Source organism: Chaetura pelagica, unplaced genomic scaffold (assembly GCF_000747805.2).
Source record: "Chaetura pelagica isolate M959 unplaced genomic scaffold, ChaPel_1.0 scaffold264, whole genome shotgun sequence".
Classification (NCBI taxonomy): Eukaryota; Metazoa; Chordata; class Aves; order Apodiformes; family Apodidae; genus Chaetura; species Chaetura pelagica.
In genome coordinates, this window is record NW_009953064.1 from 369,033 (window position 1) to 381,278 (window position 12,246).

General features: G+C 55.8%; 1 protein-coding gene across 1 annotated transcript in view; it reads left to right on the top strand.

Annotated features, from left to right (window-relative positions):
* The window catches only part of ETV5 (ets variant 5), a 14,111-nt gene extending 10,284 nt beyond the window's left edge, over positions 1 to 3,827 (top strand). The window contains 6 exon segments of the mRNA XM_009996755.1: positions 9 to 248; positions 1,411 to 1,467; positions 1,718 to 1,786; positions 2,111 to 2,280; positions 3,178 to 3,279; positions 3,606 to 3,827. Of these exon segments, the coding sequence (XP_009995057.1) occupies positions 9 to 248; positions 1,411 to 1,467; positions 1,718 to 1,786; positions 2,111 to 2,280; positions 3,178 to 3,279; positions 3,606 to 3,827 (860 nt within the window).
* The last annotated feature ends 8,419 nt before the right edge of the window (positions 3,828 to 12,246 follow it).

Sequence of the window (12,246 nt, forward strand, 5' to 3'; positions counted from 1 at the left end):
CGTGTCAGCGCCCTGCCCCCCCTTCCCGCCGCAGCCCGGGGTGCCAGGGGACGGTCGCCCCGTCTACCACCGGCAGCTGTCGGAGCCCCTGGGCCCCACAGCCTCCCGGCCCCCTCAGGGATTCAAGCAGGAGTACCACGACCCTCTCTACGAGCACGGAGACCCTGGCCTGCCTGGCCCACCCGGCCATGGCTTCCAGCCCCCCATGGGCATCAAGCAGGAGCCCCGGGACTACTGCATCGACTCGGGTGGGTGCAAGTTGGGGCATCTGGGTGCCGGGGGGGGTCTATGGATTTTCATCTGCAGTGCCCAGGGGAGCGGGGCCATCTCTGCCCTCCGTGGCTCATGGGCAGCTGCACAGAATCACCAAGGCTGGAAAAGACCTCTAAGATCCCGTCCTGCCTATGACCAACACCACCACATCAGCCAGACCATGTCACCAAGTGCCACATCCAGCCTTTCCTTGAACGCCTTCCAGGGATGGTGCCTCCACCACTTCCCTGGGCAGTCCATTCCAATGTCTGATCACCCTCTCCATGAGGAAGTGCTTCGTGATACCCAACCCAAACCTCCTCTGGAGCAGCTTGAGGCCAGGCCCTCTTGTCTTGTTGCTCATTGCCTGGAAAAAGACTCCAGCCCTACCTGATTCCAGCCTCCTTTCAGGTGGTTGAAGAGAGTGAGAAGGTCCCCCTGAGGCTTCTCCAGGCTAAACAACCCCAGCTCGATCAGCCTCTCCCTATGGGACTTTCCCTCTAGTCCTTTCACCAGCCTGGTTGCTCTCTCAGCACGGCTGGATCAGGGTTGAGCCTCAGGCTGTGGGTGCCTGGGGCTGCCTGGCACTGGCTGCTTCTCCTGCAGTGGCAGATGATTTCTTCCTTTTCTGTATTTTCCCCAGCCCAGCTTTTTTTCCTCCCTCTTTTCCAAAGTAGTGGGGGTAGAGAGGCATTCAACCGATGCTGTGCAGCGCGGTCAGTGCCATAGCCATGGGCTGAGGTGCTTCACAGCACCCAGCAGGTCCCCCCCCCACCCTGGCCCGGGGCCAGCTGTGATTTCTGGCTGCTCGACCCCACCAGCATCACGGAAAAAATCCTCTAATCGCCTTAGGACCTAAAAATACCCCGACCTCGGGGTGGAGGGTGGCAGGGCTGAGCAGATGGCAGCGCCTCCCTTCCCATGATGCCTGAATCATGGAGTGAAAACCCAAGCTGCCCTAGACCTTCCTCCCACCACTCATTCCAGTGACATCCTCCCCCCTCCAAATCCTACTCTTTTACCCCCAAAGTTGGGTGGGGGTGCAGCAGTCCAGGGTGTGCTGGTGGGAGGAGACGTCCAGGGCGGGGAAAGATGCTGCTGAGTGCTTGGTGTAACCCACAGCACGTGTCCTTAACTCTGCCTTTGTCTCCCTCACAGAAGTGCCTAACTGCCCGTCATACCTGCGGGGGAACGTCTTCCCCAGCAGCCATGATGGTGAGTGAGCCACCCCTTTCCTCCCACGGGCAGCCCCAGTATGTCCTGGGCAGCCCCAGTATGTCCTGGCCCTCCCCTGGGGCAGGCAGACACCCCTCACATCTTGCAGAGCTGCTGGGCACCTTGAAAAAGTGCCTGCAGGAGCCTACCTATGAGCAGCACCAGCCCTGTGGGGTTGGTTTTTTCCCTGGGGGATCCAGCCAGGGTGGTGGATGGGCCCTGTGCTCACTGGGGGGTCTTTATCCCATAGGATTTTCATATGAAAAGGACACACGATTGTATTTTGATGACACCTGCGTGGTACCAGAGCGGCTGGAGGGTAAGGGTCTGGCCTCAAAGGAGGGCTGAGGGGTGACCAGGGCTCATGGAGGGAAATTGAGGGCCAAGCCCCATGGTGGCTGGGATTTTACAGCCAAACTGTGCTACTGCAGTCCCCGGTGGCTGCTTGGCATCGCCACTCTGTCCTGTCCCCATGCTTGTCACCTGCCCCACGTCTCCCCCAGCACCTGTCTCATCTCTGCCCTGGTGGCCTGATTTTCACAGGGGGTCCTGGCACAGGGGCCATCCTGATGTCACTGTGCATATCCCCTGCTGGATAGTGCTACCCGGGGTGGGGGTGCTGAAGCAGCCATCTCTTGGGCAGGTAAAGTGAAGCAGGAGCCCACCCTGTACCGCGAGGGCCCTCCCTACCAGCGCCGTGGGTCCCTGCAGCTCTGGCAGTTCCTGGTCACCCTCCTGGACGACCCTGCCAATGCCCACTTCATCGCCTGGACTGGCCGGGGCATGGAGTTCAAACTGATTGAGCCCGAGGAGGTACGGGGTGGGGAACTGGCCCAGTGCCTGGTGTGCTGGAGTCAGGGGCTGCAGCCTGGGAGAGGCCACGGGGTGAGCCCAGGGGAGGCTGGAGGCTTGGATCCTGCCTGTGCTGTGGAGCAGTTTGTGCACAAGTGAGACTTGTGTCTACACTCCAAGCAGCTTTTGAGGGTGAGGGGGAAAAGCCAGCCCTGTGTCTGTGCTAAGCAGTCCTAGAAATTTGCCTTTCATCTCCTCTGCTGTCTCCAGGGCACATGCTCTGCTCCCGGAGCCACCGGCCGTCACCTGCTGTGGTGGCATTACCTCTGTGCCCTGCTGAGACCTGCCACTGCTCTGTGGCTCCTTCCCTGCCAAACTGCTGTAATCCATGGCTCCTTCCCTCCCAGCTGCTCCAATCCATGGCTCCTTCCCTCCCAACTGCTCCAGTCCATGGTTCCCTCCCTCTCAAGCTGCTCTGATTCTTTCCTGGGTTCCCAGCAGCAGCTCAGGGTGCTGAGCCAGACCTGTGCAGCTCTGCAGGAGGGGGACATAGAGGAAGAAAGTGTTTGGGGAGTAATTGAAAGCAGCTGCAGCACCAAACTGTGAATTGTGGGTAATTACCCATAATAACTCATACACTGTGCATGGAAATAGTGGTTTTTTTGAAGCAGCTTTTTTGGCAGGCTCCCTTAATCAGATGTCTTTTGATTCAGCCCCTGCTTTGGCAGCGGTGATGTTGTGGCAGCCGGTGCTGGGAGCTGGAGCACTTGGTGCAGCAGGCAGGGAGCTGCTCTGGGGGACAGCAGGGCTGCTTTCACCCCTGCCGGCCCAGCCCCCAGAAATGAGCCCCGACCACCCCACATTTTGGCTGTGATGGTGTCCAAGCTCTGGCTGGAACCTTCAGCTTTCTTCCCCCAGGTAGCGCGGCGCTGGGGCATCCAGAAGAACCGGCCGGCCATGAACTATGACAAGCTCAGCCGCTCCCTCCGCTACTACTATGAGAAGGGCATCATGCAGAAGGTGAGTGACCCCACTGCCCTGGGGAGAGGGGGGTGGGACTGTCACCCCAACATCCTGTTGGTCATAAAATCATAGAATCACAGACTAAAGGACCTTCAAGATCATCCAGATTGAACTCCCTGCATGGGCAGGGACACCTCCCACCAGCCCAGGTTGCTCCAAGCCCCATCCAACCTGCCCTTCAACACTGCCAGGGATGGGGCAGCCACAGCTTCCCTGGGCAACCTGGGCCAGGCTCTCACCACCCTCTAAGAGTAAAGAATTCCCTCCTACTCTCCCCGTGGGGTGCTGCTGCAGGGCCCCCTCTCACTGCTGCTCCTGCTCAGGTGGCTGGCGAGCGGTACGTCTACAAGTTCGTCTGCGATCCCGATGCCCTCTTCTCCATGGCCTACCCTGACAACCAGCGGCCCTTCCTGAAGACAGAGCCCGACTGCCCGGTGCCAGAGGAGGAGACAGTGCCCCTGACACACTTCGAGGACAGCCCTGCCTACCTCCTGGAGATGGATCCCTGTGGCAGCCTTCCCTACGCTGAGGGCTTCGCCTACTGACCCGGCACCACCAGCACTCGCGCAGCTGCTTGGGGCACAGACGGTTTTGTAAAGCTTATCTTTTTGGGTGAGGAGACACAAAAACCCCACAAACAACAACAAAAAAAGCCCAAACACACACACACAAATTGGAGGAATTCTAAAATGCCCTGTGTGTGTGTGACCACGGAATTCCCACCCTTACTGTCCAAGGGCTAGTGCACAGGACTGCCCGTGGCTGCTGCCTCCTGCCAAGCATTGGTGGGTTTTGAGGTCTTTTTTGGGCCAACAGCTCAAAGACACAGTCTCTGCCCTCCCCCCTCCCCAGACCCCCTGTTCCTCGCCAGCAAGCCTGGGAGTGGAGGGGAGGGGATGGTACTGACACCTCCAGGACTGGGCTGAGCTGGGGTGGCCACCTGGCAAATTGTCACGACAATCTGCTTTGCATCCAGCACGACCCGCGTAGCTGCCTTGTCTGGTGGAAAGGGCTTTGATTTGCACAGAGGAGGGATGTGGGGAGGCAAGGAGGGGGGGGCTGCCTGGGCCAGCACCCCCCCCTGGGGCTGACGTGTGCTGCATCCTACCCCCAACCCTCCAGGAGCCTTCTGCCTTCTTCCCAAACTTACCCCTTCCTTGCCCCAGCCTTGTGATAGAACCTGATATAACAGTTTCCCAGCCTCCCTTCCCCCAGGTCCTCTCTGTGCCCCTCACTCCTCCTCCCCAGCTCTGGCTGTGGACCTTGGGTTGCATTCTGGGGGGGGAGGGGACCCTAACACTATCTCCCTTTCCTCCTTTTTTTTTTTTTTTCGATGTTTTAGGGAAGAAAAAGGAAAAAAAAAAAAGCTTTTCTAAACTAATTTTTGTAGATTTTTTTGTATTTTAAGGCAAAGCTATTTTTTGCAGCCCGGCTGCTGTTGCTGGGGACCTCCCCCCCACACACACCCCTCCCTTGGCTTTCACAGGGACCTGCTTGCAGGGGGAGCCCCTGGTGCCTGTGGCTTGCCAGGACACCTGCTGAAGTATCTGGTCCACTCCATTTCACCATTCAGATCCTCTTCCCTGGGGGAGCCAGGGCAGAACTACAGGGCTGGCTCAGCTGCTTTCCCTCCCCCCTGCTCAGCATGGCCTCAGAGCTGGGCTGTAAAGCCACTGTGGGTAGAAACAGGGGGGTCCCCTTGCCCCCCTTCCCTCCAGCTCCCCCCTCCACCCCCTGACACTCCTTACCCACTCATATATTTCACACCTGCCTATCCACCCCCACCAGCTACATGTTTTTGTTGTAAATGCTGTATAGGATTTTTTTCTCTCTTCCTTAGTTAGCTTTGGTTGGATTTACTTTTTTTTTTTGACTGATTCATTTATTTTTTTGGGGGAAGTATGAAGATTAACTCTGGGTAGACTGGGTTGCTGTCCTTGCAAGGGCCTGCCCTGGGCCAGGGGAGGGGTGTTTGGTTGCAGAAACCTCCCCCAGCCTTAGGGACAAGGTTTTTTTCAGGGGTCTACAGTGCAGAAGGGGTTAATCTGAGAACTGATTTGAAATCTTTACTGGAGCAGGGCTGTGTATCTCCTGCAAAGCTGCATTACATTCTGTACTGTGTACAATAAAGGATCTTGCTTTCTGTTCAGCCCTGCCCTCCTGAGTGCCTGCTTTGCCTGTGCTGGGAAGAAGCTTCTGGATGTGCTTTTGGGAGGACAGAAATGTTCCAGGATTGAGCCTGTTGCTTACAGTGTAAGGGGCTGGGTATCCTTTGTAGGAGCTGGGACCAGGTGGGTGGCCAGGGCTGCCTCTTCCCAGGGCAGCTCCCACAGCTTTCAGAAAGTCCATGTCCAATGAGACAATCCTCTTTTTCCCAGCTAGGTGCCATTTAATATTGCTTCTTCTCCAAGGTTACTCAGCAAATGTGTCCAGCTGCCTCTCTGTCCCTCTCCTTTGGAAACTTAAGCCCCCATCACCAAGCTGGGGGAACACAGCACTTGCAGTCAGAGAGGAAAGTCTCTGCAGGAGCTGCTGGTCCCGATTCCCCCAGCACTTCCTGGCCCTGCTTCTAGACTGGGGGTAAAAAAACAAACCCAGCAGAGAAGCAGAGTCTGCAAAAGGCTGAAGAAGATGGGTGGAGGGCAAGGGCTGCTCCACAGGGACTTGACTCCAGGGAAGGGTCTGTGTTTATTCTGGCCAGGCTGGAGAAAAGCTCAAACCCCCCTGGAACTGTCTGGTCACTTTGACCTCTATTTCAGCTGGTCAAAGCAGGCTGAGCTGGGGTGTCCACCAGCCCTGTCCCCTTGCAGGGCAGTGGGGCATTGTTACCTGAGGTGCCACTGACTCTTTTCTTGCAGGCTGCTGTCACAGCCCCGCCCGGCACCACCAGCACTCGCGCAGCTGCTTGGGGCACAGACGGTTTTGTAAAGCTTATCTTTTTGGGTGAGGAGACACAAAAACCCCACAAACAACAACAAAAAAAGCCCAAACACACACACACAAATTGGAGGAATTCTAAAATGCCCTGTGTGTGTGTGACCACGGAATTCCCACCCTTACTGTCCAAGGGCTAGTGCACAGGACTGCCCGTGGCTGCTGCCTCCTGCCAAGCATTGGTGGGTTTTGAGGTCTTTTTTGGGCCAACAGCTCAAAGACACAGTCTCTGCCCTCCCCCCTCCCCAGACCCCCTGTTCCTCGCCAGCAAGCCTGGGGGTGGAGGGGAGGGGATGGTACTGACACCTCCAGGACTGGGCTGAGCTGGGGTGGCCACCTGGCAAATTGTCACGACAATCTGCTTTGCATCCAGCACGACCCGCGTAGCTGCCTTGTCTGGTGGAAAGGGCTTTGATTTGCACAGAGGAGGGATGTGGGGAGGCAAGGAGGGGGGGGCTGCCTGGGCCAGCACCCCCCCCTGGGGCTGACGTGTGCTGCATCCTACCCCCAACCCTCCAGGAGCCTTCTGCCTTCTTCCCAAACTTACCCCTTCCTTGCCCCAGCCTTGTGATAGAACCTGATATAACAGTTTCCCAGCCTCCCTTCCCCCAGGTCCTCTCTGTGCCCCTCACTCCTCCTCCCCAGCTCTGGCTGTGGACCTTGGGTTGCATTCTGGGGGGGGAGGGGACCCTAACACTATCTCCCTTTCCTCCTTTTTTTTTTTTTTCGATGTTTTAGGGAAGAAAAAGGAAAAAAAAAAAAAGCTTTCTAAACTAATTTTTGTAGATTTTTTTGTATTTTAAGGCAAAGCTATTTTTTGCAGCCCGGCTGCTGTTGCTGGGGACCTCCCCCCCACACACACCCCTCCCTTGGCTTTCACAGGGACCTGCTTGCAGGGGGAGCCCCTGGTGCCTGTGGCTTGCCAGGACACCTGCTGAAGTATCTGGTCCACTCCATTTCACCATTCAGATCCTCTTCCCTGGGGGAGCCAGGGCAGAACTACAGGGCTGGCTCAGCTGCTTTCCCTCCCCCCTGCTCAGCATGGCCTCAGAGCTGGGCTGTAAAGCCACTGTGGGTAGAAACAGGGGGGTCCCCTTGCCCCCCTTCCCTCCAGCTCCCCCCTCCCTGCTGCACCTCCTGACACTCCTTCACCACTCATATATTTCACACCTGCCTATCCACCCCCACCAGCTACATGTTTTTGTTGTAAATGCTGTATAGGATTTTTTTCTCTCTTCCTTAGTTAGCTTTGGTTGGATTTACTTTTTTTTTTTGACTGATTCATTTATTTTTTTGGGGGAAGTATGAAGATTAACTCTGGGTAGACTGGGTTGCTGTCCTTGCAAGGGCCTGCCCTGGGCCAGGGGAGGGGTGTTTGGTTGCAGAAACCTCCCCCAACCTTAGGGACAAGGTTTTTTTCAGGGGTCTACAGTGCAGAAGGGGTTAATCTGAGAACTGATTTGAAATCTTTACTGGAGCAGGGCTGTGTATCTCCTGCAAAGCTGCATTACATTCTGTACTGTGTACAATAAAGGATCTTGCTTTCTGTTCAGCCCTGCCCTCCTGAGTGCCTGCTTTGCCTGTGCTGGGAAGAAGCTTCTGGATGTGCTTTTGGGAGGACAGAAATGTTCCAGGATTGAGCCTGTTGCTTACAGTGTAAGGGGCTGGGTATCCTTTGTAGGAGCTGGGACCAGGTGGGTGGCCAGGGCTGCCTCTTCCCAGGGCAGCTCCCACAGCTTTCAGAAAGTCCATGTCCAATGAGACAATCCTCTTTTTCCCAGCTAGGTGCCATTTAATATTGCTTCTTCTCCAAGGTTACTCAGCAAATGTGTCCAGCTGCCTCTCTGTCCCTCTCCTTTGGAAACTTAAGCCCCCATCACCAAGCTGGGGGAACACAGCACTTGCAGTCAGAGAGGAAAGTCTCTGCAGGAGCTGCTGGTCCCGATTCCCCCAGCACTTCCTGGCCCTGCTTCTAGACTGGGGGTAAAAAAACAAACCCAGCAGAGAAGCAGGGTCTGCAAAAGGCTGAAGAAGATGGGTGGAGGGCAAGGGCTGCTCCACAGGGACTTGACTCCAGGGAAGGGTCTGTGTTTATTCTGGCCAGGCTGGAGAAAAGCTCAAACCCCCCTGGAACTGTCTGGTCACTTTGACCTCTATTTCAGCTGGTCAAAGCAGGCTGAGCTGGGGTGTCCACCAGCCCTGTCCCCTTGCAGGGCAGTGGGGCATTGTTACCTGAGGTGCCACTGACTCTTTTCTTGCAGGCTGCTGTCACAGCCCAGCCACTTCCCAAAACAGGGCAAGGGAGAGACTGGAGGTCCTTACTTGCTGTGATGCTCTGCAGCACTACACTTACCTCAGTCCTTGCCTGGCTGCCAGTAGATCCTTGAGCCTCTCTTCTTCCAGCATGCCCAAAGTATGAGGCTGAGCAGAGGAGCATGGCTGTCTCCTAGGGCAAAACAGCAAAGCCAATTCACCCTCTGTGAAGCCTTCCAGAAGTTACATCAGCTGCTCAGCCCTGGAAAGCCTCTCCTCACATTCCCTAGGGAGCTCCATGGCACCCAGCCTTGATGTTTGGGCAAGCAAACCTCCAAATGCTGTGCAGGTAGGCTCTCCTGTGTGGGCAACCTATGCCCACCTGGCAGCAGAGCAACATTCCAGAGGGAAGGAGCTGCAGGTGAGTCTTCCTCATCATGCCAGGGCCTGCAACAGGAGCAGTGGGTGCCCACATCCTGCACCCACACGGGGGGGCCCTCAGTCTGGTGAACCCCTTGCTTTCTACAAAGCTTTGTCCTCTGCCTAGGACCATGGAACCCAAGTCAAACAAGAGGCAAATGAGAAAAAAACAACCAACCCAACCACCACCTTGCTGGTGAGCTGAGCTCCAGCTGATGCCCAGTAATCCCATCCTGCTGGGGACTGCAGCAGCCTGAGTCCCAGGGCTCAGGATGGAGCAGAGGGGGACCTGGGGGCACCGGCAGTGCTGCCGGCGGGCAGGTGGCCCTGGGTGGGGGGATCTCAGCCTGGAGGCCTGACCAGGGGGTGGGACCAGTGAGGGCAGGAGGCAAGGACTGAGCAGATAAGGCAAAGCTTTCCAAAGCCTGCCTCAAGCAGCTTGTCAAGCCACAACCCAAGCAGCCCTATAAATCCTGCAGGGACAGGGCTGGGGGTCCCAGGGACAGGGCTGGGGGCCCCAGGGACAGCCCAGGCCCTGCTCTTGCCAAGGGACAAGGACACAAAAAAGGCTTTTTCCTACATCAGCCCCCTCAGTGTGGGACAAAAGGCTTCAGAGCCCAGAGGGTTTGATGCCACACTGGCCTTGGAGGACTCAGGGCTTCACAAGTTTGCTGCTCCTCTCACCCTGCTGCACTTTGCACACCAGAGGCTTTTGCTCCCTGCTGAGGGAATGGAGCTGATTTGGGTGCACAGTCCCACTCACCCCTTCCCCAGGGGACAAGCCACAGCTGTCCAAGGGGCAGGGCCACCACCATGCCATCTCCAGGACCACCTGCCCTGGTCCCCTCCTCACACACTGCAGCACTATCTGCTTCCTGCCTTCATCCCACTCACCGCCAGCTGCTGGGGAGGATGAAAAGGAGTGAGCAGAGAGGATGGGAAGGATGAAGCAACATTTTGGAGAGGATTCATCCACCCAAGCTGGGCAAAACCCTGGTGCTGGTGTTGGCCTCTCCGACCTTCCATCTCCCTCCTCAGATCCTAGGGTAACAGGACCATCAGTAATTCAGGATGCACAATTTGTGATGCTGTGTGAACAGACAATAAAATGGCAGCTGGTATTGAAAGGGGATAAATATGTTTCTCCTCTTTTCTTCTCCTCACAGTCTTACACTGTGCACCAAACTATTCCCTCCCTGCACTCAGGGCTCAGTCTTACCCCATAATAAGAAAGCTGTTCAGATGAGAGGCACATGGTAAAAATAATTTGGCAAAGAGGAGCCCATAAAAAGGAGAATATCATTACAACCCCCTACACATCCATAATTCACTGAGTGCATTTCTGCTTTCCCCATCTCAGAAGGATATAGGTGGACTGGGAAATGTTCAAGAAGCAATAGAGATAGCCAGAGGTCTGCAGCAGCTCTTACACAGGAGCATATAAATAGCCTAGAAATTCCATCTGGGGCAGGATTTGTGGCTCAGGGGCTTCATATTTAATAGTTCAGGATGGAGTTTTCCATCCTTGACTGCAAGAGCATTAATGGGAAGCATTATTTGCCCACACAGCTTGTTCCTACAGCAACCAGCAGGCCCAGCCAGCCTGGCCAGCTACCAGGAGCAGAGGTGGGCATGGTGGGCAGCAGCAGCAAGACACAGCCCCCCACCCTGGACAATGTCCCTTTGCCCCTCATGGTCACCTCATACCTGGGCTTTGCAGCTTGTGTACCTGGCTGCTGGTGGCTCTGGCTGAGGGGGACAGGTCACATCACAGCAAGTCCTCTCCTTCCCTGGCTGCACGTGTGAAGCCAACTTCAATATGGGTGAGCTACAGCAAAAGAAAAAAAGAAATACAGCAAAAAGTTTGGGCTGGTGAGTAATTAAAAGGTGAGGACCACTCACCTACTAGGCCTGTGCTCTCACCCAGGGGTGTGCAGGGCAGCTCCACCTCATGGAGATCCATCCTGTGCTCCTGGTAGTACAGCTGGAAGGATCTTTGGCTTCCAAAATGTGGTTGCATTTATACTCAGGGGTATAAATGTGGCAGGGAAGACTCCAGCCACAGCCTGTGTCCCTGGGCTTTATTCTGCTTTAGGCTACAGGCAGGCTGACTGTCATGGGGGACATGGGTCCTGACCACCAGCTCCAAGTCTCCCACTCCTGGGTAGGCTGTAGGTAGAGGGAGACCCCTGAAACCACCTTCTCCTGTGCTCCCAATTGAAGCAGGGGCTGCACAAATACCTTGGCAGGTCTGAGCCCTCCAGCGTTGAGTTTCCAGCCTCACAGCTGGCAATAAAACCTTCACAAGCCACTTAAGTGGCTTTTGAAACCATTAGCCAAGTGCTGCATCCGATGCTCTCCCTGCCTCAAGGGAGGCTTCGTCATTCCTTGCCCCTTTTTGGAGAGGCAGCCACAAGAAGCTTCTCAGGGGCTCCAGGGGGAGGGGATGGGGATGGATTGGGCAGGGTATAACCCACCTCCTCACGGCAGGAACCTGGGGGAGATCTCTCCTGCACTGGGAGTGTCCATCAGCTCACCTGGCTGGGTTCTGGGTGGGGACCCCACAAGGTGGCTGAGCCAGAGCAAAAGGTGCAAGATCAAGAGGTTTTGTTTGAGCTGGTAACAGAGGGAACAGAGGAGGGAGCTGGTGACTTGTCTAGTGCACAAGCTGTGTCATCTTTCTTTGAAGTTTTTTTTTAGTTTAATAGAAATCAAAACATCCTGAGGAGAACATGTAGTGACTGAGGCCTCAAAGGAGGAGCTCCCACAATAATGAGCTGGCAGAGCTGCTGCCCTTGCAAGTGCAGCCAAGCTGATCATCCCTGTCCCTGCCATGGACTTTGCCAAGGGTCATGAAGGGTTCCAGGGAAGAAAAACTCCTCAAACGGAGCAGCCAGACCAACCAAGGTACCAGCCTGGGCAGTACTCCTTGTTCTGGTACCCTCTGAGGGCAGTTCCCTGCTGCTGCCCCAACACTTCCCCCTGCAAGGCTGCAAGAGGAGGCACCAAGGGTGACCTGCACTCAGGCTGGCAGGAATCTCTTTAAAAATCAGCTCTTACCTTTCTGGCTGTCTCGGACCCAGGAGAGGGCAGCAGCAGCCCAGGCTGCAGCCCCAGCTTCCCTTCCCGAAGCTCCTCTTCCTCTCCTAAAGGACTCAGAGGAGGCTGAGCAAGAAAAGTGATTTATATAGGGAGCAAACAGAAAGCAAAACCACAGCAGGCAGGCCAGTGGTACCCTCCTGGGCCACAGAATTGTTTGCTGTCAAGGTGGAAGTGGAAAGAAACTGCTTTGAAAACAAACAGGAACTGTCAGGGCAACCTTTTGTTCTTTTGATGTCCCTGATCACTGTCTGGGTG